Consider the following 20,889-nt stretch of genomic DNA (forward strand, 5'->3'; position numbering starts at 1 on the left):
GAGGTGTGTGTGTGTGCGCCTGTGAGTGTACCTGTGTGTGGGTGTGGGTGTGTCAGACACAGTTGTGAGGTTTGTTTGTGTTTCTCTGTCTGCAGGGTCGGGGGTCCGGCTTTCCAGGCAGGAGGAGGCCCAGAGGGGCGGGCTTGTCTGGAAGAGGGGGGCGTGGCCGAGCCAGGGGGAAGAACGGCGCCAGTCCCTCAGTCAACCCTGGGGTATGTCATCAACCTGTTCACATTAGCTTCAACAAACTCATTTAAATCAACCGATATGCAAAGCAGAGTTTGTTTACCCTCAAGCTGTCGCTCCACAGGTGTCCTGGTATCCATTGTAAACAGTAATTATGTGTGTTGACTGATTATTTGCCTGTTTTTGTTTTCATAATGTAACGTTTCCTCTTTTTGCCTGGGGGTGACTCTACGTTAGTTATGGTGGCAAATTATGCTAATCAATAATCCTTTTTCAGCCAGTGTTCTGCTTGGAAACCACCATGCTGAAATCTTAGCAAGCTGAGCTAACCAAAATGAGATGTTGTGACATGAAGTGAACCTCTATAGGAATATAGCCTAATCCCCTTTAATATTGGTTGAAAAAACATTGGATTTCTTTGTGCATATCTTGAGACTAAATCCTGTGTGTGTGTGTTTCACAACATGCAGGTCACCGCCATGGAACCATACGTGGTGAAGGAGGAGGAGGAGAACGCCATGCACAACACTGTGGTCATATTCTCCAGCATGGACAGTTTCACATTGAAACAGGTGGGCGTCTGTCTGCGTATGGATCACGCAGACTGCTCTTCTGTTCATCTCTTCATTGTTGTAGCTACCATACGTTGAATCTTTTTTCAATATGTAATCGTGTGTGTATGTCTAGCTTACACAAGTGTTATGTTGTTGTGATTTTGTATTTTCTTCTTCTCCTAGGACATGTGCGTGGTGTGTGGGAGTTTTGGCCAGGGTGCGGAGGGCCGTCTCCTGGCCTGTGCCCAGTGTGGGCAGTGCTACCACCCCTTCTGTGTTGGCATAAAGGTAAGCCCAACCTCTCACTGGCAGATTGGGATGAGACCCTGAAGTGTTACTGAACACTCATTATACTCCATAAGAGCTGTAAACATGAGTGCATCTCCGCTCTGCAGGGTTTATCTGTCTCTCTGGCAGACTCTCTGTGTGTGTGTGTGTGTGTGTGTGTGTGGAGTAGATTAAAAGGACGTCTAATGCGAACCTGTCCCATCTCCCCAGATCACCAAGATTGTGTTGAGTAAAGGCTGGCGTTGTCTAGAGTGCACGGTGTGCGAGGCGTGCGGCCAGGCCACTGACCCGGGGCGCCTCCTGCTGTGTGATGACTGTGACATCAGCTATCACACCTACTGCCTGGACCCTCCACTGCAGAACGTCCCCAAGGACAGCTGGAAGTGCAAATGGTGGGTCGCCGGTCGCCTCCTCCTTCTCCTCTCCAATTAGGACTCCCCTGCAGATCTAGGCCCTGTTCAAATACTTTGAAAATGCATTCTTCCCCGCTCCGTTCCTTCATGTCATCACTGATGTAGCATGATTGGTTTGCTGAAAGCAGGCTGCATGTTTGCTGCATTGCATTCATCAATCATGCAATGCAGCAATGCACATAAGTTGATATTATATAACAAGTTGTCAGATTAGTGGTATTTTCAACGGAGGAAGGAAGGAAGGATGCATTTTAAGATTATTCAAACGGGGAGATATTGTCCAAAGATGATTTTAAGGCTTGGGGGGCAACATCTCCTAGATAATGACATTGTGATCTCTCATGACTCTATACCTGCTGACCTCCTGAAATTGGCGTGGCATCTCAGTGATGTGTCCTCTCGCTCCCCTCTGCCTCCTGCAGGTGTGTGTCCTGTACCCAGTGCGGTGCCACCTCTCCCGGCCTGAGGTGTGAGTGGCAGAATAATTACACCCAGTGCGCCCCCTGTGCCAGCCTGGCATCGTGCCCCCTCTGTCTGCAGGACTACAGCGAGGGCGAGCTCGTCGTCCAGTGCCGCCAGTGCGACAGGTGGGCCCTGCTCCTTATGAGCCAAATATTTCTGCCATATTATACAAACCTGTCATATTCGCTGATTTAATATGGTCGTAATCTCTTTGTTTATTTGTTTCATAACCGACTTTATTATTCAGTTTGCACGTGTATGTTACTCCCCAACAGAGAGTAAGTCAAAGCTGAGTCACTTGCCTCTGACACCCCTAACCCCCTTCTCCCCTCTCCCCCATAGGTGGATCCATGCGTCCTGTCAGGGTCTTCATTCGGAGGAGGACGTGGAGAAAGCGGCGGATAGCAGCTTCGACTGCACCATGTGCCGAGCCTTCAAGACCTCTACGAAGGGTAAGGGTAAGGACCATCTCGTTCCGATAACTAGGTACTGTATCTGACCGTCAATGTCTTGTTTCTGCCGGTTTCTCATCGCCTTTTGTTGTCTCCTCCACAGCATCGTCAGCGGTCGTTGCCAAGGCCAAAGACTCCATTGAGCCCTCAGTCATGACGCAGATTGTCACAAAGGCTAAAGAAATGGGTAAGCACACACGTCTCGGATCTCCAACTCCACTTACCCAAGTCGTTTGCGCAATCCCAACGCAGGCCATCATCATGAATGCATTGAACACGCGTCAACTTGTGTTTTCAGACTTGGCGAGGACGTACACCCAGGACGGCGTGTGTCTGACCGAGTCGGGGCTGTGCCAGCTGCAGAGCCTGTCGGCCCCCGCGTCGCGGCGTAGGAAACCAAAGCCCAAGCTGAAGCTGAAGATCATCAACCAGAACAGCGTGGCGGTGCTGCAGGCCCCCGTGGACCCTCTGTCGGAGCACTCCCGCGACGAGGACATGGAGGACCACAGAGGTGCCCTTCTTAAAACACTTAAACACGACAGTTTGAATTCCCTAGGGTAGTGTAGGAGATATTGATGAAACAGTCAAAACTATAGGGAGCCATAGATATTGATGGTGTCCTCAATGTGTCAAGTGTGCAGCTGTCGCCAGGTTTTTTCTTTCTTTTCTTTTTAAGGGCATCATCGTTAGAAATCGCACCCTCTCCACCGGACATTCTAGTTTTTCGTTTTTCGATTTGAGGTTTTGAAATTGATCCTTTAAATAGTCGACAGTCCCTCGTTTCCAGTTTTCTCCATGCACTGAGTGGGGATGGGCGGAAAATGGGCTCAATTATTAAATACCACTCATGTTAGAAAAGGTAATTAGGAGCAAATTCCCAAATTGAAATATCCTCCCTGAAAATAGGCAGTTTAGAAAATTCATGAATGGAATTTCAATTAGGCTAATCTTCTGAAGCTGACTGGAGTTGGAGATGGAATTGACCCCGTCGCATAGCGGGTGGGGGGAGGGGAGGGGGGGGGGGGGGGTGGTGGTAAGGGTCGTCTGTGCCGCAGGGCCCCTGGGCTGTGTCCTCCTCCTCCTCCTCCTCCTCCTCCTCATGGCTCCTCTGTCTCTTCACCCTCTCAGAGGTGGAGCTCCTGGACGGCGAGGGCAAATCGGACTCGAGCCCCGAGCGTGAGCCGGCCGAAGATGACTCCTCCAAGGGAGCCGACAGCGGCAAGAAGAGGAAGAGGAAGCCATACCGGCCGGGTAAGAGGGCACCTGATTGGAGGAGACAGCTCCTCTGGAGCGTGAAATGGTGCAGTACGTGCCCAGCGTTTCTCGCTGCTGCAGCAGCAGCCCCCCCTGAACACAGACAGCTCAGCCAGCGAGCTCAGGGAAAGACCAAGCCTCTGAAGGAAAGAGAGGACTCATTCTTGCGGTTTTTAAAGGGTGTTTTTCTTCAAGATCCCTTCCTTTTCGAGCGGAAGCAATAAGAAATGCTCTCTCGCAACAAGACAGACAGTCCATTCATTCAGTGTCCCTAATATATTCTTGTATAACCGAGTAGCATTCTAATTAAGCGTCGCCCATATGAAAAATAATTTACCTGCTACAGAGCAATCAGAAACGTGATCATGTGTCCTTTTTCAGTGGAACAGAGTGAGGGAGAGGGAAGGAGAGAGAGAAAGACGATATTGAATGATTGTTGTGTGGGTTTGATTATTGAACCGGTCCTTCTCAGGCATCGGTGGCTTCATGGTGCGCCAGAGGAGCCGTCCTGGACAAGGCCAAGGCAAAGCTAAACGATCCCTGTGCAGGAAGGATTCCTCCGGCTCCGTGTCTGAGAACCCTACAGGAAAGGATGACGGTCAGGGCTCACACCAACTCATCCATCTTTTCATAATCGCTGACTTTTGTCTGAATATCTCTTTGTTTTCCTCTGTGTTTGTTGTGCAGATACAATTCATTGTTTGTCATGCTCTTTTGGTACATATTTTTGCCTGGAGAATACTGTGGATATATTTTCAATGATAAGATTCTGACCCTTTTTTATTTTATTTTTTTCGATCCCCACTGCAGGTTGGGGAGAGGTGTTGCCTGATACCCCTGTGGACGAGACTCCTCCTGGGCCAGAGGTCCCAGAGAAGATCAAGAAACGCTACCGGAAGAAGAAAACAAAGCTAGAGGAGGAGTTTCCCGCCTACCTGCAGGTCTGTCACCTCTCTCCACTACATTACACTGTACCACCACGAAAGTCTGTGTCAAGTGTATGACGAGGCCTCTGGCATCAAATTATCTTAAGCAGAAGATGTCTTCTTGGAAAAAAACCCAACATCTAATGGTTCTCTGCGTACAATTGATCAATAATTGATTGGATGAGCCGTTAACCCAAATGTCTCGTCCTGCGTTTTATGATTATGACGTAACCATTCATAAATGCACAGTGATAGCTTGGACATGTCACATCGCATCTGCATAAAATGTCGTTCACTCTACCCACGGGATGGTGGGGAATGCAGAGAGCACTGCCTTGACAGCCACTTAAAGACAAACCCTGGGAGACAGCAGCCCCTTCTGTGTGCTTTCTTAAAAGAAGTATAGCCTCAAGGAACTCTCCGTAGAGGATAAGCTCCCCCCTCTGATCATCCCCTCCAAATGGCTCCTTGTTTGGGTTGTGAATCGGCGAACGAAAGCTCAACTGCAGACGACTCAGAGGCTCTCCAAGTCTCACACCCACAGCCCAATGTCACCTTGTATCGGCTAAAACACAGAGATGTGAGGTGCATTAAGCCATGGGCAGCTGTCAGCGCTGGTCTGTGTCCCCACAGCAGGGGTGTGTGTGTGCGCGTGCGTGCGTGTGTGCACATTGAAGGAGGGAGGGGGGCTCAGTCAAACCCAAAGGGCCCAACACAGAGGAACACATTTGATTAATTATTGAGATGGCAACGCGTTAGGCTTTTAATGTCTCAGCGCAGTGGGGAGCGAGTCACATGTGCATTGCTCGCCCGCCGGAGAAGTGTGGATCCACACGGGTGGAGAAGAGGGGGGAGGGGGAGGGCTGCTGACGCTAGTGGAGGTAGCAGCAGCAGTAGTGTTTGTCTCAATGCTTCTCCCTGTCACTTTGGTGGATTCTCATCATGGGCCCCTGTGCACTGTCTAAATAAACCCTTGTACCTGGAGTGACGTTAATGTGTGTTTCTTCTCAGTCTCTCGGGGGGGGGGGGGGGGGGGGGGGGGGCTGTTGGATAAGAAAGGTTGACAGTCCCTGAAGAACATAGTGTATATTTAGAGAAGTGACCCAGGTTGTTGTTGCTATATGCAGGAGGCGTTCTTTGGGAAAGACCTGCTGGACAAGAGCAAGCAAAGCAGACAGCAAGGGGTGGAGTCAGGCATGCTGGAGGAGGGCCAAGGCCAGGCAGAAAGGAAGCATCCTACCGCCAGCTTCCTGGACCCCTCGTCTGACCCCCTGCTCAGTGCAGCGGCCACACCCGTCCCCTCCAGACCGGCAAGATCAGGTATGCCCACACACATGAAGCACGTGCGCACGGCCGGCGAGAACACACAAACACGCACACATGCCTTTTGAGGACACCATCAATCTTAGCCTCATGTCCATTGATCCATGCCCCAGCTCATGACGGTGTTGTCTGTCTTCATAATCCACAGAGACCTCTGAGGATCCGTTAGTGGATCTGTCTGAGGTTCTGAACACTGACGCTGACCTCTTGGGAATGCTTGGGAAGCCAGCCGGCAACTCTGGTAGGTCACTGATATCACAGGCAGTCACAGTGGGACATGGGTGTGCACTGCCTTGATCTCTCACGCTCTGGCTTTTCAAAACGGCTTCTCCAAGGGTCAAAAAGTAGTCTGTGATCTTTACCTCCTTATTACATGTTTATTCAGTTTTGTTTATCATATACTATTCATAATGGTTTTGCTCATCTTGGGTTTTTTCAGTCTTTATTTGGCATTTCTTTCCAGTTTTGTTGGCTTGTTCTGTCACCACTGTTGTATGAATTCACTCATTGTATCTGATTTGGGTTCCTGTAGGTCTTGATTTTTGCCCTTTCCAAGTCGACAGCTCACCACCTCCTTTTGGTAAGGGCTTCATAACCTTCCCCTGGCTAGCGACGGTGCATTCTTTTTCATTTCCTCTGTGTGTAAATTTGAGTGTGTGCTTTCTAGTGCTTATCTTTGCATGCATGCTATCTGACCCTTTTCACTCTTGGCACATTTCATCTGATCAACAACCCCCACTTAAACTGCATATGCCCACTCACCGAACAGTCAAATGTTTTCACCGTGAAAATGTGTTTACTCCCTTTGTTCAATTCGTTCTTGTTTGTTAGTGTGTTACATTCTGAAATGGACTTGAAGTACAAATTCAAGGATCACCGGTGAGAAATGCTAGAGGGATTCAGATTTGCACAGAAACAGACGCTCAAGGACACACTCCCATTCAAACTCAGAAATGAACAATTTGGAGGCGAGAGATGTAGAGAGCGAAAGGCCTTGGTAAGTGGCCTTCCTTTTTCTGATGACAGTGAAGGTCTCTGTCTCTCAGCCCTGCGATTGGTGAAGAAAAGCTTAGCAATTCCACTGAGGCCAATATGTGTCCTTGGTTTTCAGTAAACACGGCTTTATGTAACTTAAATGGATTTAGTAGGCCCGTGTTTTTGCCTGAAGAAACGCCTGTGGCAGCAAGCCTCATCGTGTTGGAAGATGGATGTTTGGAGTGTCTGTCTTTAAGAGGACAGACAATGAGTAGAGATTTAGAGGTCTCAAAAGCTGTTTATCCTGTAGAGTTGTGCAAAGTGTGCTCCATATCTCATCCTCATTTAATTTGCCATCAGATATTCATGCTATTCAAATGACTTTCAAAGCTTATTAGCAGAGTAGATGATGATACAATTACTGAAGGTTATTGGCCAGTTACTGGTTGTACAGAGAGAAAGTTTAGTTAGTGCCATTCTCATTGATGTAGGATACCATACTGTACTGAGTCAGAACATGTGGGTTGTGGTCATAAGTTACACAAAAAATAATAATCTAAATGGGAAAATTAATGCTTGTACAAATTCCCGTTGTACTCCCTTCCCATTTAAAGCGTTGCTCCTATTTTGGGCCTGCCTCAATCTTAATTGAGACTGCAGAAAAAACAACTCCCAAAACAGACATTCAAATGCTTATAGCCTCCATCTCAGATCAGATGAAAGATTAGGCCCTCTACCACTAAGTTTCCCAGTGTGTGCATACTGACTTCATCACTTGTGTAAACAAAATCGCATAGGAGCTCTTATCCAGACTGTGTTGTAATTGTATTTGAAGGGCTGTTTAGAGAATAAACATGCTCTCGCAGATTGTGTGTGTGTGTGTGTATATTTGATGTGTCTTTGCTCATGTATGTTATTGTTTGTTTTTGTTTGTCAATGTGTGCGTATTTTCTCAGCTGGTCTGGACATCGGCTCTCTAACAGGCTCCCCAGTAACCCCTCAGTCTCACTCCGGCCGCCGGACACCCCGCACGCTACCGGAGGAACCTCTGGATGGGATCCTCAGCCCCGAACTGGACAATATGGTCACTGACGGTCAGTATGACCCCTGGCGGTCACCCTGTTTTGTTTTATAGCCCCTCCATGGACCCAACACTTCTTAGTGCACCTCTGATTACTGATTTACTGGGAAATAATCTATTCTTTCCCTTTTTTGTTTCAGAGTCAATTCTCAGCAAACTCTACAAAATTCCAGGTTTGTTTTTTCACTTTTTTGTAGTTTTTATATTGTCTTTCCATGTCAGTGTACACTCACTCACTGAACACTTCATTAGGAACACCTGTATACCTTCTCATGGTGGAGGTGGTGGAATGGTGTGGGGAATGTTTTCTTGGCACACTTTGGGCCCGTTAATACCAATCAATCATTGCTTGAATGCCACAGCCTATTTGAGTATTGTTGCTGATCATGTGCATCCCTTCATGGTCACAATTTACCCATCTTCTAATGGCTTTTTCCAGCATGATAATGCACCATGTCACAAAGCAAAAGTAGTCTCAAACTGGTTTCATGAACATGACAGAGTTCAGTGTTCTTCAGTGGCCTTCCCAGTCGTCAGATCTGAATCCAATAGAACACCTTTGGGATGTGGTAGAACGGGAGATTCATAGCTTGAAAGTACACCTGAAAAATCTGCAGGAATTTCGTGATTCCATCATGTCATCATGGACCAGAATCTCAAAGGAATGTTTCCAACATCTTGTGGAATCAATGTCGAGAATAATTGAGGCTGTTTTGAGAGCAAAGGGAGGCCCTACCCAGTATTAGTGTAGTGTTCCTTGGTGAGTGTATAACTGTGCTGCTTCCCCCCCCCCCCCCCCCCCCGTAGAGCTGGAGGGTAAGGACGTGGAGGACCTCTTCACTGCAGTCCTGAGCCCCAGCACTAGCCAGCCACCACAGATGCCTCACCCCCATGGCCCAGTGCCCTTACCCGGCCCACCAGGCAGCTCCATGCCCCACCCTAATGCAGGTATGATGCCCATCTGGACCCTGTGGCAGTCACTGATGATGGCATGTATAGAAAATAAATCAAAAGCCAAATCAGATTGTGGTGTGTTGGCATTGTTTATTCTTTCACTGATTTTAAGTTTTTGGTCAGGCCTGCTGTATTCCCCTATTGAATCCTGTGTGTTTTTTCATTTAGGGAATGCCATGTTTCCACGGATGCCAATGATGAACGGGCTGATGGGACCAAACCAACGCTTCCCTCTGACACAGAACAACCCTGGAGCAGGACCCTGCATTCCTGATAACTTCTCCCCCCTCCACCGCATGCCTTTCACCGACAATCCAAGGTACTTGAACTCCTCATGTTTTATTCTACCTCTCAACGCAAAGATCTAAAGCAATTACTGTCATGCTCAGCCATACATCGGACCTACAAGTAGGCCTTGGAATATTGTTCACACCACATTGTTCTGGCCTTGCAGAGATAGGAAGTTTAATCAGATGGCGAGAGAGGCTATGGCTCCATGGCAGTCCCCTGGCCACGGCCCAGGCCCCACCCCTCCTCCTGGCCCCGTGCCAGAGGGTGAGGCGGAGGCCATGTCCAACGCCCAGAGGAGCACCCTCAAATGGGAGAAGGAAGAGACGCTGGGAGAGCTGGCCACCGTAGCCCCAGTCCTCTACACCAACGTCAACTTCCCCAACCTCAAGGAGGAGTTCCCAGGTGGGTCCTGAGGGTCTTCTGTGTGTGTGTGTGTGTGTGTGTGTGTGTGTGTGTGTGTGTGTATGTATGTATGTGGTAAATCCTAGACTTCCACCACAGTATGCGCACTGGTGTTGTACGGTAGTACTGGTACCACAACAGTACTGCAATACCAATAACAGCTTTTGGTCCAATGCTGCTGTGTGTCCACATTCAGTAGTACCGAATGTTCTAACAAGTATGATACATTTGTACCAAAGCCCTGTTGCCACAGCCACATACAGCATGCATCAACATTGTCATGCTGCCGGCTGCATTTGTGAACAGAACACCGTCTCAAAAGTCCTGCTTCCATGGCCCCATTTGTGAACATTGCAACTGTATATTTCCATCTAAGAGAATGTTTCCATGCATTCAAATAGGCTGATTGCTAGCTAGTAGCAAACTGTTTGCTCGTGGCCAAAGAGAGCTAGCAAGATGTGAGGTCAAGTTGAGTTGAGACATTTTTCACATGTTGCTGATTTCTCAAAGTTTAATTAGAGACTGGTTGAACGCACAGTGATCCAATAGTGTTTGTTTTCTTTCATCAATAACAGCCAGAGGCGAGTGCAAGCAAAATCATGCTTTTTCAGATTTAAGAACACACAATAGTTAATTAGTTTATCCTTTTTTGCAGAGGGTATAGTCTATGAAAATAAAACACTGAAGGAATAGGTGACGGGTCAAACATAAGACATACTAAGACATATTCCCAATGATTACTTCTAACAGTTATGGACATGATTGAACGAACTCAACACAAGTGGTCACATGACCTACTAACACAAGTCAACATTACGTTATATCTGACTCCAAAAGATATAGTCATGATTAATAATGATTGATTAATGCTTTGCTCATCCCTGTGTGACAGGTCATATCGGATCCTAGATTCCATTAAGAATACCCAATATGCTTATAAGTTATGAGATATCATGAGGAGTTTACACATGGGCATATACCTGATGTGATGACTCGAGTCTGTGTTGCTAACTATGCATGTGAACATTAGACATTAATGGTAAACTCTGTGATAACCTGGTCACGATTATGTCGTGCTGTTTTAACAGAAAACGAGAATAGAGTATCAACAAAATAACCAATTTAACAGTTTCAAAGCAACATATGACTAAGTTTCAACCATACGTTAACATGCGTCAAAGACAACATGGCTGAATGGTGTCTGTGATGGGCCTAACCCAAAACTCCAAGAATATCTCGCTGTCCCCCTCCTTATATAATTCCCAACAAAGGACAAGGTGTGAGATGCATTACAATCTCAAAGGAATGGCGAGGGTGAGATTTCTTTCGACACATTACAATCGCAAAGGAATTGACAAACGGTGCGGGTGCAACTTCTTCAGAATGTCCTCCAGGCTCATTCAACTGTAAATAGTTATACACATTGAAATCAAGGCTGGTGCCACCAAAATCCGTCTACAAGTGCGATGTATTTACTTGGAATTTCCCACATATGTAGTGGACAACTAAATATAGAATTATAATGCAGACTACTGTGCTTAATTAATTAATATGTTTGTACTTTGAGGCTTTTTTTCCTCTGTGGTATTGGTATCTGTGTCGTTGACAACCCTATTATGCGTCTCATCACACTTCTGTGTATATCCATCATTAAATTACTATGGAAGATATGTGAAAATACCCTCTTGAACTGCAACATGTTGCTTATGTATGTTTTTGTTATTTTTTTCTCTTGAATCACTCTACAGACTGGTCTACACGAGTCAAACAAATTGCTAAACTATGGAGGAAAGCAAGTTCGCAAGACAGGGCCCCATATGTGGTAAGACGCATTTAATCTACTCAGATAACATGAAATATAAAAATACAAATATATATAAATATGACAAACATTGAATCCTGTGAAGATAGCAACAAAACATATCATTCACCTGTTAAACCTCTTAAAGCCTGATGTTCTACTGTCCCGTAGTCATGTTTCATGCTAGTGTGAGTGAAATCCAGGAAATCACAGATAAACCAATTAACAGAAAGCAACCACGGCTCTGTGTTAGAGCTCTCTATGGTCCCTGTAATTAAGTTCACAAGAAGTAATTTTATCTGACAGAGGGCATGTTTTAAGGACCTGGACTTGATTAAAATCTACTAGAAAAAAACACCCTTTTTGTATTGGTCTTCAAAGGTTTCCATGGCACCAACTGAAATTGTTTTGTCTCTCTGTGTGTGTGTGTGTACATTCGTGTCTGTGTGTGCGTTTGCACTTGTCTGCATGCGTGTGCGTGCCTGCGATTGATTTGCTCTGCAGCAAAAGGCGAGGGACAACCGGGCTGCTCTGCGCATCAACAAAGTCCAGATGTCCAACGAGACGGTCAAGAGACAACAGCAGCCACAGCAGCCACAGCCCCCCGAGGTGTTTGACCCCAACATACCGCTAGACACAGACCTGCTCTTTAAGGACCCTTTGAAACCCAAAGAGTCAGAGCATGAGCAAGAGTGGAAGTTTAGACAGGTAAGGTTGTATTCAGAGGAGTCAGGGTATGCTCAGGCAGGTCAGTGTGTGTTCAGTCAGGTGAGAGCCAGACAGTTTAGAAAGGCCCAAAGTAGAAGTAGTGGTGGGATAGTTTCTTTTGTCTGTCTGTGACGTACGTCAACCTAAATGCTTGTTAAAGGCTTTCTTTTAAACTAATCTTGTTTTGCCTTTCTACTTGTTCCTATGGCAGCAAATGAGACAGAAAAGCAAACAGCAGGCCAAGATCGAAGCCACCCAGAAACTGGAGCAAGTCAAGAACGAGCAGCTGCTGCAGCAACAGCAGTCAGGCAACCTATCGGAGGGAGACAGCAACAACAGCGGCAACCAGAGCCCTGCCTCCCAGCCCAGCAATGGCAGCATGTCCCCTATGGCACAGATCAACCCTAAAGAGGGCTTCGCCAGGCCACAGCTCCCAGGGACCCCCACCTCGGGACCCCCTGAAGACGTGTTCCTGCGACCCCCGCCTCCACCTCCCTCAGGCCCGTCCTCACAGCCTCAGTCCCCCCAGGTGTTTTCTCCTGGCTCCTCCGGCTCCAGACCTTCATCTCCGTGGGACCCCTATGCCAAGATGGTGGGAACCCCAAGGCCTCCGACTATAGGCCCAAACGCGTGCCGCAGGATGTCTATGGAGACTGGCAAGTCGCCCACATCTCATATGGAGCAGCAGGATCGAGGGAGGCCATCTCCTGCTCATGAGTCTTTTGGCTCACCCACGTCAATGAGCAACGATCCCTACGCCAAGCCCCCTGACACCCCTAGGCCTGGTGGGGAGATGGACCCCTTCCTGAAGCCCATGGGCCCCCCCAGGACCAGTCAGGCGCCCCAGGGGAGGCCCCCAATGGGCTCCCCAGTGCGAGACCCGTACTCAAGACCCATGATTCGCAACGAGGCCTACCAACGCATGGCTCAGAACAGGATGATCCTGTCAGATCCATACTCCCGGCCCTTACTCGCACCCATCCCCGGGAGCAACGAGTCTGGCTCAGTCTCTTTGTTCAAAACGCCCATGCCACCGCCCCAGGCCCAGGACCCCTTTAACAGACCAATGCTGCACCCCTCAGACAGATTTTCTCAACAGAGCGACCCTTACGCTCAGCCACCCCACACGCCACGGCCCTCCATGAACGATAGCTTCACCAGTCCACCCAGGATGGCCCAGCACCATCCCCAGGGCCACCCGTTCTCTCAGCCTGGCCCCATGGCGCAGATGCCCACCAGAAATCCTTATGCCCATGCACCCTCCACCCCAAGGCCTGACCACTTCCAGTATGACCCCTTCGCCCAACCCCCTGGTACCCCTCGGCCTTTAAGTGAACCCAATACACAACCTCGACCATTCTTTGAGCCCTATGCCCGACCTCCAGGCACCCCTCGCCCCCATGACAACTATGGCCAGTTGCCAAACACCCAAAGCCCATCTTCAGACCCTTACTCCCAGGCTCCCTCCACTCCCCGCCCCGGTGGTATGAACCAGTTCACCCATCATCCTCACCCTCAGCCCCCCAGCCAGAGGATGTCACCTTCCCACTCTATGGACCCATATGCCCAGCCCCCTGGGACCCCACGGCCCTCCATGGGAGAGAGGTTCTCTAAATCCCCTGGAAGCCAGAGGATAGCCATGGACCCATATGCTAACCCCCCTGGCACCCCAAGGCCTGACATGTTCTCCCAGCCATCGGGGGCCCCCAGGCCGATGCTGACCGACCCTTATGCCCAGCCCCCAGGAACCCCACGCCCTGGGATGGGCCCTGAGGGCCTCAGCAGGCAGGGGCCAAGACCTGGGCTCATGACTAACCAGGACCCCTTCTCCCCACCTCAACCCTTCCCACACCCGGGGTCACAAACACCCAAGCATCATGGTATGCCAGAAGATGGATTCTCTCAGTCGCCGTCCAGAAGACTCAATCAGACACCAGTCCATGACCCGTATGAGCAGGCCCCAATGACCCCTCGGCCACAGTTGGCAGAGAGACTGGAGATGAAGGATCAACAAGGCAATGTTCAGGACCCTGGGCAGCTCTCAAACACCAATCAGATGTCTGGAAACCCCTCTGAGGTTCAAAGTGTTCCTCTTGCTGATAGTGAGGAGAGGCTCAGACAGGTAAGATTTAAAGCACTGAAACTGTTCTGCGCTTTAAATGAATCTCTGAGAGAATAAAGTGTTCAAGAAAATACTTGTAAATAACATTAGGATCCCTGACATCATGGTGATTAATGTCTTTGAATATTTGATATGCATATCTGTCTATGAACTTCAGGCTTTACATTAATGATATTATAAAGTTATTTCCTCAAGTCTGACAGCTCATGTTTCCTCTAGCGGCAGCGCATCCGAGAGCTTATCTTGAAGCAGCAACAGCAGAGGAGTGCCATTCGCCAGGAGCGGGGCCCCCAGGACCCCTCTGGAAACATGGCTCCCGGGACACCTCGACCCTGGCCTCAGGAGGGCCACGGACAGCAGGGCGAGATGTTCAGCAGGCCCCCTCCACCTTACCCTGGGCCAGGCCCTATGAGAGGCCCCATGAGGTTCCCAGGACCCTTCCCAGGGGACCAGCGAGGCCCTTTCCCCAATGAGGGCCAATTTCCCAGAGGTCAACACCCTGGGGATCCTAATATCAGACATCAGGGCCCAAGGTTTGTATTATCCTTTTGGCCTAATTGTGTTTTGCAGAGGATTTGAAATGGTGACATTGACTACTTTTACATGCATGCTGATATTACTCAGAATATGGCAATACTCAGATATTCTATTTAGAATAAGGTATGAGTCATGTAAATACCTTATTCTGGTTTTGTTACCCCGAAGGCCTTAATCATAGACTTTTGAAGTGAAGAATAGAATTTCATCTCGGTCTCTCTTTCTCAGGTTTGCTTTTCCACCTGGTGGGCCAGGCCCTCATGGAGGCCAGGAGTTCTTCCCCAGAGGCCCACACCCCATGCAGGACATCCACCCCCAGATGAGGCGCTCTATCTCTGTAGACATGGCCAAGTCCATGGGGGGCAACCCAGTCGGGCTACCACAGCATTTCCCCCCACGTGGCATGCCGGTGCAGCAGCACAACATCATGGGACAGCCTTTCATCGAGCTAAGGCACAGAGCCCCAGACAGCAGGCTACGACTCCCCTTCGGCCCTACCGGCATGCAAGGGAACGGGATGGACCCCAACCTCCAGCCCCAGAGGCCCCCTGGTTTCATGGGAGGGCCTGAGTTCAGATTTCCGCCTAACCAGGGCCCTAGGATGATGGATCACATGGGGAACCAAGCAGGCCAACTCCAGCTGTCGGCCAGCATGGAGAACCTACATCAGCAGCCCCAGATACCTGGAAACACCATGATCAGACAATCTCTGCTGATGAGATCCATGAGCCAGCCAGCTTCAAATGAGGCCCAGAATATAGCTGCATCTATGATGCTGCCTGGGCCATCTACTGGACATACTGAGGGAATTCAAATGACAAGTGACGATGGAGTTGAGGAGAAACTGGACACGGTCGAATCGGCTGTCAAAGACCTTGAAGACGTGGAGGTCAAAGACCTGGTTGACGCGGATCTGGATAACTTAAATCTTGATCCTGATGATGGCAAAGACCTGGACCTGGAAACAAACGACTTACATCTCGACGACTTCTTGACATCGGGGAAATTTGACATCATTGCCTACACGGACCCTGACCTGGACGATATCAAGAAGGATATGTTCAATGAGGAGCTTGACCTCAGTGACCCCATGGAGGACCACAGCGATGCTTCCGATTTTCAGAAGGCATTGTCAGAGAAGAGGAACGCGAGCACTGGTGGTGGTGCCTGCTCAAGTTTCCTGACCGGAATGGGAAAGTCCGAGGGATCAGCTGAGCATTCACCATCCAACATCAAACAGGAAGCTAGCTCTAGTCAGAGCTCTGTCTCTCTGCCCACAGAGCAGAAGATTAAAATGGAGGTCAAAGATGGTCTTTCACAATCCCAGATGTCCAACGAGAGAACTGAGCAGCAAGCAGACGGAAACACTAACAACACAAACCAACAAGGAGTTCTCTCTGACTCCACCCCAGTCCTCTCTAGTTTACTCATCAAGCAACAGCCAGAGGACTCGTCACTAAACACAATGGGGGACTCCTTGAATCAAGGTGGCAACTCTATGGCACAGTCAAACCAAGTCATCGACGCTCAACATAATCCTGGACTGTCTATGGGTCAAACCATGGATCCCACCAATGCAGGAGAAACGTCCATGGCTGCCTTTGAACAGCAGTTTGGACTGTCTGGTGACCACAGTGATCTGGCCCAGACGTTGGGACAGCCGGGTAGTCAGCACAGGCCCCTCTTGCTGGAGGAGCAGCCCCTCCTCCTGCAGGACCTCCTGGACCAGGAAAGGCAAGAGCAGCAGCAGCAGAGGCAGATGCAGGCCATGATCAGACAGCGTTCCAGCGACTCATTCTTCCCCAACATCGGTAAGGAAGGAATACGTTGGTTCTTTTTAAAAATCTTTTTAAAAATGTATTTCTTTACGAAACCATTGATTTATGTAATGAAATTGATAGTAAAACAAAGATGTAATATGAAAAAGGGACAGACAATGCAGTCAAAAACAAAAGTGGAAAGGAAAATGATTTTTATGTACTGTTTTCAGAATTTCAAGGTGCAGACGTTGCTGACGGTACATCTGGTTTAATATCTGCAGATTTTGATGCAATCACCGACCCCATAATGAAAGCAAAGATGGTGGCCCTGAAAGGCATCAACAAAGTTATGGTTCAGAACAACATGGGGATGACGCCAATGGTCATGAACAGGTAGGAGCATGTTCGGACTGATGATTGAAACAGTAGATTGTATGAGTGAAACTTAAATGCTAAGCGCAATTGTTTTGACCATTCACAGGTTTCCACCTGGTCCTGTACCACCATGTCCAGAAAGCACCCCTCTTCCTCCACCGGCCATTGGACAGGTAAAGCTTGTGATCAAGTATACTTTCATAAACAAACATATTTAGAAAACATGAATATATGATGAGTGTGTTTTTCCCTTAATCCAAACCAGGATGGCAAGCTGACACCCCAGGTGGCAAGACCTAACCCTCCCAACTTTGGACCAGGTTTTGTCAGTAAGTTAACTTCTGTTAATTTGTATTTCAGTAAATGGATCAATATCAGGGTTCTCCCCAGGAATTTTGAACAAGGTGGCATCGGATTGCAATATCAAAACTGACTCATGAGTCAGGACAGTGTATCACATCACTGTCCTGTACCTTACTGTTTCACCTCATTAACTACAATGTTTACTGGCTATGCTAGGCCTCATACACAGCCCCTACCTCCCTCCACCAGCCTGGACTAAATGCACTTTAAAAATAGTCCATATTTATTTAGCCCATATTTAGTTTTTAGTATTTAATGCTATAATTGCACTGTCCTGCCTTACCTTTTTGCACCTCACCTAACTGCAAAGACGTTTACAACTGCACCTCGCCTGTTTACAATCCTGCTTATGTTGTATGTTGTATGTTATGTGTGATGTCTCTGTCTGTAAGCTACTTGGAACCTGAATTTCCCCTAGGGATAAATAAAGTTTCTATCTATCTATCTATCTCTCATGTTTATAATATATATATTTTTTTTTTAAATAATTAACTGAGGATCATGATAATGCTTTCACTTTCATTTTCGCTTTAAACAATAATGTCATTGGTGATCAAAGAGAGTAACTATCATTACTAAATTAGTGGTGGAGCCAAGTCGACAAGGTGCCGCAGCAACCTTCTTACATTCTTTTGTGGAGAACACTGAATATGATGGGCTAAAACGGTATTAAATTATTCATGAAAACTCTCTCCTTCTCAGACAATGCACAGAAGGCGCAGTACGAGGAGTGGCTTCAGGAGACCCAGCAGCTGCTCCAGATGCAGCAGAAGTTTCTAGAAGAGAAGATTGGGGCTCACAGAAAGTCCAAAAAGGCCTTGTCAGCCAAGCAGAGGACGGCCAAGAAGGCGGGGCGGGAGTTCCCAGAGGAGGACGCGGAGCAGCTCAAACATGTGACCGAGCAGCAGGGCAATGTGCAGAAACAACTGGAGCAGGTAAATGCTGAGTCTTGAATTCATATTATTGGCAGTAGGGGCATGCTTTGTCATGTGTTTTACTGTACTAATGCAATTTGGGTGGGTCCTTTCTTTTAGATCCGGAAGCAGCAGAAAGAGCATGCTGAGCTGATCGAGGAGTACCGTGTGAAGCAACAGCAGAGCATGCCATCCACTGTGATGCCAGGGATGCCACCAATGCAAGGCCCAGCCGGTATGGTGCCCAGCGGGCCCCCAATGGGCCAGTCTCCTATGAACCCAATGATGCAAATGCCCCTCCACCCAGGCCAGGCAAACGCCCCTCCACGCATGCCCAACATGCCAGGCTGGCATCCTGGAGCTCCCATGCCCATGGGTGGCCCCAGCATGCCCGCTCTCATGCCCTCTCAGGTGCCCATGGGCAACCCGGGCCAGCCTCAGCTGCCCATGGGCAACCCGGGCCAGCCTCAGATGCCCATGGGCAACCCAGCCCTGCCCCCACAAATACCCATGGGCAACCCGGGCCAGCCTCAGATGCCCATGGGCAACCCGGGCCAGCCTCCGATGCCCATGGGTAACCCGGGCCAGCCTCCGATGCCCATGGGCAACCCGGGCCAGCCTCCGATGCCCATGGGCAACCCGGGCCAGCCTCAGATGCCCATGGGCAACCCGGGCCAGCCTCAGATGCCCATGGGCAACCCAGCCCTGCCCCCTCAAATGCCCTTGGAACCCCCACCGCCACAGCAGCCTCAACAGGGCGGGGTCAAACCCGTCCAGGGGAGTGGACTAAAGTTCGATGACAACAACCCATTCAGTGAGGGCTTCCAGGAGCGGGAGCGGCGGGAGAGACTGAGGGAACAACAGGAGAGGCAGCGGGTGCAGCTCATGCAGGAAGTGGAACGCCAGCGGGCCCTGAAGCAGCGCATGGAGATGGAGCAGCAAGGCATGCTGGGAGATGGAGGTATGGCGCCTCTCTCCCAGATGCCCTTCTATAATGCTGAGCTGCCCCAGGACTTCATGCAGCCACAGAGGCCCCAACAACAACAGCACCTAGGCCCGATGTTCCCCCAGCAACAGGGCATGCAGCCAGGGATGGGCTCTCCTCCTGGGGGCTTCATGCAGGGTCCTGACAGGAGGGCCATGATGGGCAATGGGATGCTTCCCCATGACATGGGGCATGGTTTCGGGCCTGATAATATGGCCCTACAGGGAGGCAACTTCGCCCAGGGTCAGCCCAGACCCCGGAGGTTTAGTGGGCCAGGACTGATGCCAGGGGAAGGACTTCCTTTCGGGGCTGAAAACGCCACACCCCTGCCCTCCAACTTTCCCGGCTCAGGCCAGTCTCTGATCCAGCTCTACTCCAACATCATCCCAGACGAGAAAGGAAAAAAGAAGAGGAACCGCAAAAAGAAGAAAGAGGACGATGCAGATTCGGTCAAAACGCCTTCCACACCACACTCTGATCTCACAGCCCCTCTCACACCGTGCGTGTCGGATACCTCCTCCACACCCACCCGTGGCGCCCCTCTCTTTGGGGACCATGATCTCTCCAGGTCCCCTTTGCTAGGCTCCTCCACCCCCATCCACTCTGAGCTGGAGAGGCAGCTGTCTGGAGGACTGGGAGGTCAACACGGCCTCTCCTCTGAGATAGCCAGGGCCCAGGCTCAGGCCCAAGAGCAGGACCGCATCCTCAGCAACATCAAGCTGGAGCAGACGGACGCCAGCGAGTGCCACGGGCCCAGGGACGGCCACATGGGGATGGGAGCCGTGAAGGAGGAGGGTGGGAAGGGTGGCGTGTCACCCTTCACAACCGGGCAGAGCCCCTCCCACAGTGCCAAGGGTGGGGAGTCAGGGAACGAGCTGCTGAAACATCTACTGAAGAACAAGAGCACCCCTCCCCATGGACTACCCCACCAAAGGTCAGAGGAGAGTCTGCGCTCAGAGGAGGAGGAGGCTGCAGACTGCAAGGCCCTGCTCAGGCAGTGCTCCATGGACAGCAATGGGGTGAGTCAAATGAGTCATAGGTGGAAGTATTTGATTTTGAACATAGCCTAAGCTATTTAATAGAGACCGACCAATATTGGTTCTTCAGGTCCGATACCGATTTTGTATTGGTCAAGGAGGCCGATTGCCGAACTTTAGGGCGATACTCAATATCATTAAGTAAAAAAAAATGTATGACAAAAATAACAATGACACTAACTATTTTACAGTAAATTCAGCACATAAATTCTTAAATAATTGAGTAATGCATTACTCCTACTAATACTGAATTATTATTCTGTAGGTCATTAAACAATCCAATATAGATCAAGAGAGTCGAGTGAATCACAGGTGAAGCACCTTCCATTTTAGCTATAGCCCATTTATAACAGCTCATATCTATACATGGAGCATTATTCATTCATGCATTTAATTAACTGACCGTGTGTGTGTGCACGCAGAGGACGAGAGAGAGCAAACAAACGAGCCAGAGCAAACAAGGTCTTAACTCTCTCATACCAAGTTCTATCTCATATCAGACACAGAAAAAAGTGGTGGGGATTTCACAGCATGCCATGCTGACAGAGAGAGAAACTGCATCATGTGCAGCTCTTACAGAAAATGATTTGTAACAGACCTTTTCTGTTTTCAATGGGAACTGTAACTTGTGTGGTAACCTCGTTGAGACCAGGCGTTCCTAGTTTGGAAAGCCTTGGGAAATCCTTTGCAGGAAGTAGCTACGAAGGGGTGGCAACTCATTTGAAA

The 20,889-nt window shown here is 49.1% G+C and overlaps 1 protein-coding gene across 1 annotated transcript in view; it reads left to right on the plus strand.

The window, feature by feature from the left end:
- The window catches only part of kmt2cb (lysine (K)-specific methyltransferase 2Cb), a 62,344-nt gene that overhangs the window by 26,650 nt on the left and 14,805 nt on the right, over positions 1 to 20,889 (plus strand). Inside the window, exons 16-44 of the mRNA XM_083690028.1 lie at positions 96 to 212; positions 657 to 758; positions 924 to 1,028; positions 1,239 to 1,420; positions 1,864 to 2,028; positions 2,246 to 2,361; positions 2,459 to 2,542; positions 2,654 to 2,866; positions 3,484 to 3,606; positions 4,082 to 4,207; positions 4,420 to 4,550; positions 5,663 to 5,855; positions 6,007 to 6,099; positions 6,391 to 6,438; positions 7,790 to 7,927; positions 8,055 to 8,087; positions 8,722 to 8,862; positions 9,037 to 9,187; positions 9,323 to 9,561; positions 11,310 to 11,383; positions 11,867 to 12,070; positions 12,282 to 14,192; positions 14,412 to 14,725; positions 14,958 to 16,540; positions 16,771 to 16,882; positions 16,971 to 17,037; positions 17,130 to 17,193; positions 17,930 to 18,162; positions 18,262 to 20,145. Coding sequence (XP_083546154.1) covers positions 96 to 212; positions 657 to 758; positions 924 to 1,028; positions 1,239 to 1,420; positions 1,864 to 2,028; positions 2,246 to 2,361; positions 2,459 to 2,542; positions 2,654 to 2,866; positions 3,484 to 3,606; positions 4,082 to 4,207; positions 4,420 to 4,550; positions 5,663 to 5,855; positions 6,007 to 6,099; positions 6,391 to 6,438; positions 7,790 to 7,927; positions 8,055 to 8,087; positions 8,722 to 8,862; positions 9,037 to 9,187; positions 9,323 to 9,561; positions 11,310 to 11,383; positions 11,867 to 12,070; positions 12,282 to 14,192; positions 14,412 to 14,725; positions 14,958 to 16,540; positions 16,771 to 16,882; positions 16,971 to 17,037; positions 17,130 to 17,193; positions 17,930 to 18,162; positions 18,262 to 20,145 — 8,946 coding nt within the window. The remainder of the gene's footprint in view (positions 1 to 95; positions 213 to 656; positions 759 to 923; positions 1,029 to 1,238; positions 1,421 to 1,863; positions 2,029 to 2,245; positions 2,362 to 2,458; positions 2,543 to 2,653; positions 2,867 to 3,483; positions 3,607 to 4,081; positions 4,208 to 4,419; positions 4,551 to 5,662; positions 5,856 to 6,006; positions 6,100 to 6,390; positions 6,439 to 7,789; positions 7,928 to 8,054; positions 8,088 to 8,721; positions 8,863 to 9,036; positions 9,188 to 9,322; positions 9,562 to 11,309; positions 11,384 to 11,866; positions 12,071 to 12,281; positions 14,193 to 14,411; positions 14,726 to 14,957; positions 16,541 to 16,770; positions 16,883 to 16,970; positions 17,038 to 17,129; positions 17,194 to 17,929; positions 18,163 to 18,261; positions 20,146 to 20,889) is intronic.

Source organism: Argentina silus (assembly GCF_951799395.1).
Source record: "Argentina silus genome assembly, chromosome: 18".
Lineage (NCBI taxonomy): Eukaryota > Metazoa > Chordata > Actinopteri > Argentiniformes > Argentinidae > Argentina > Argentina silus.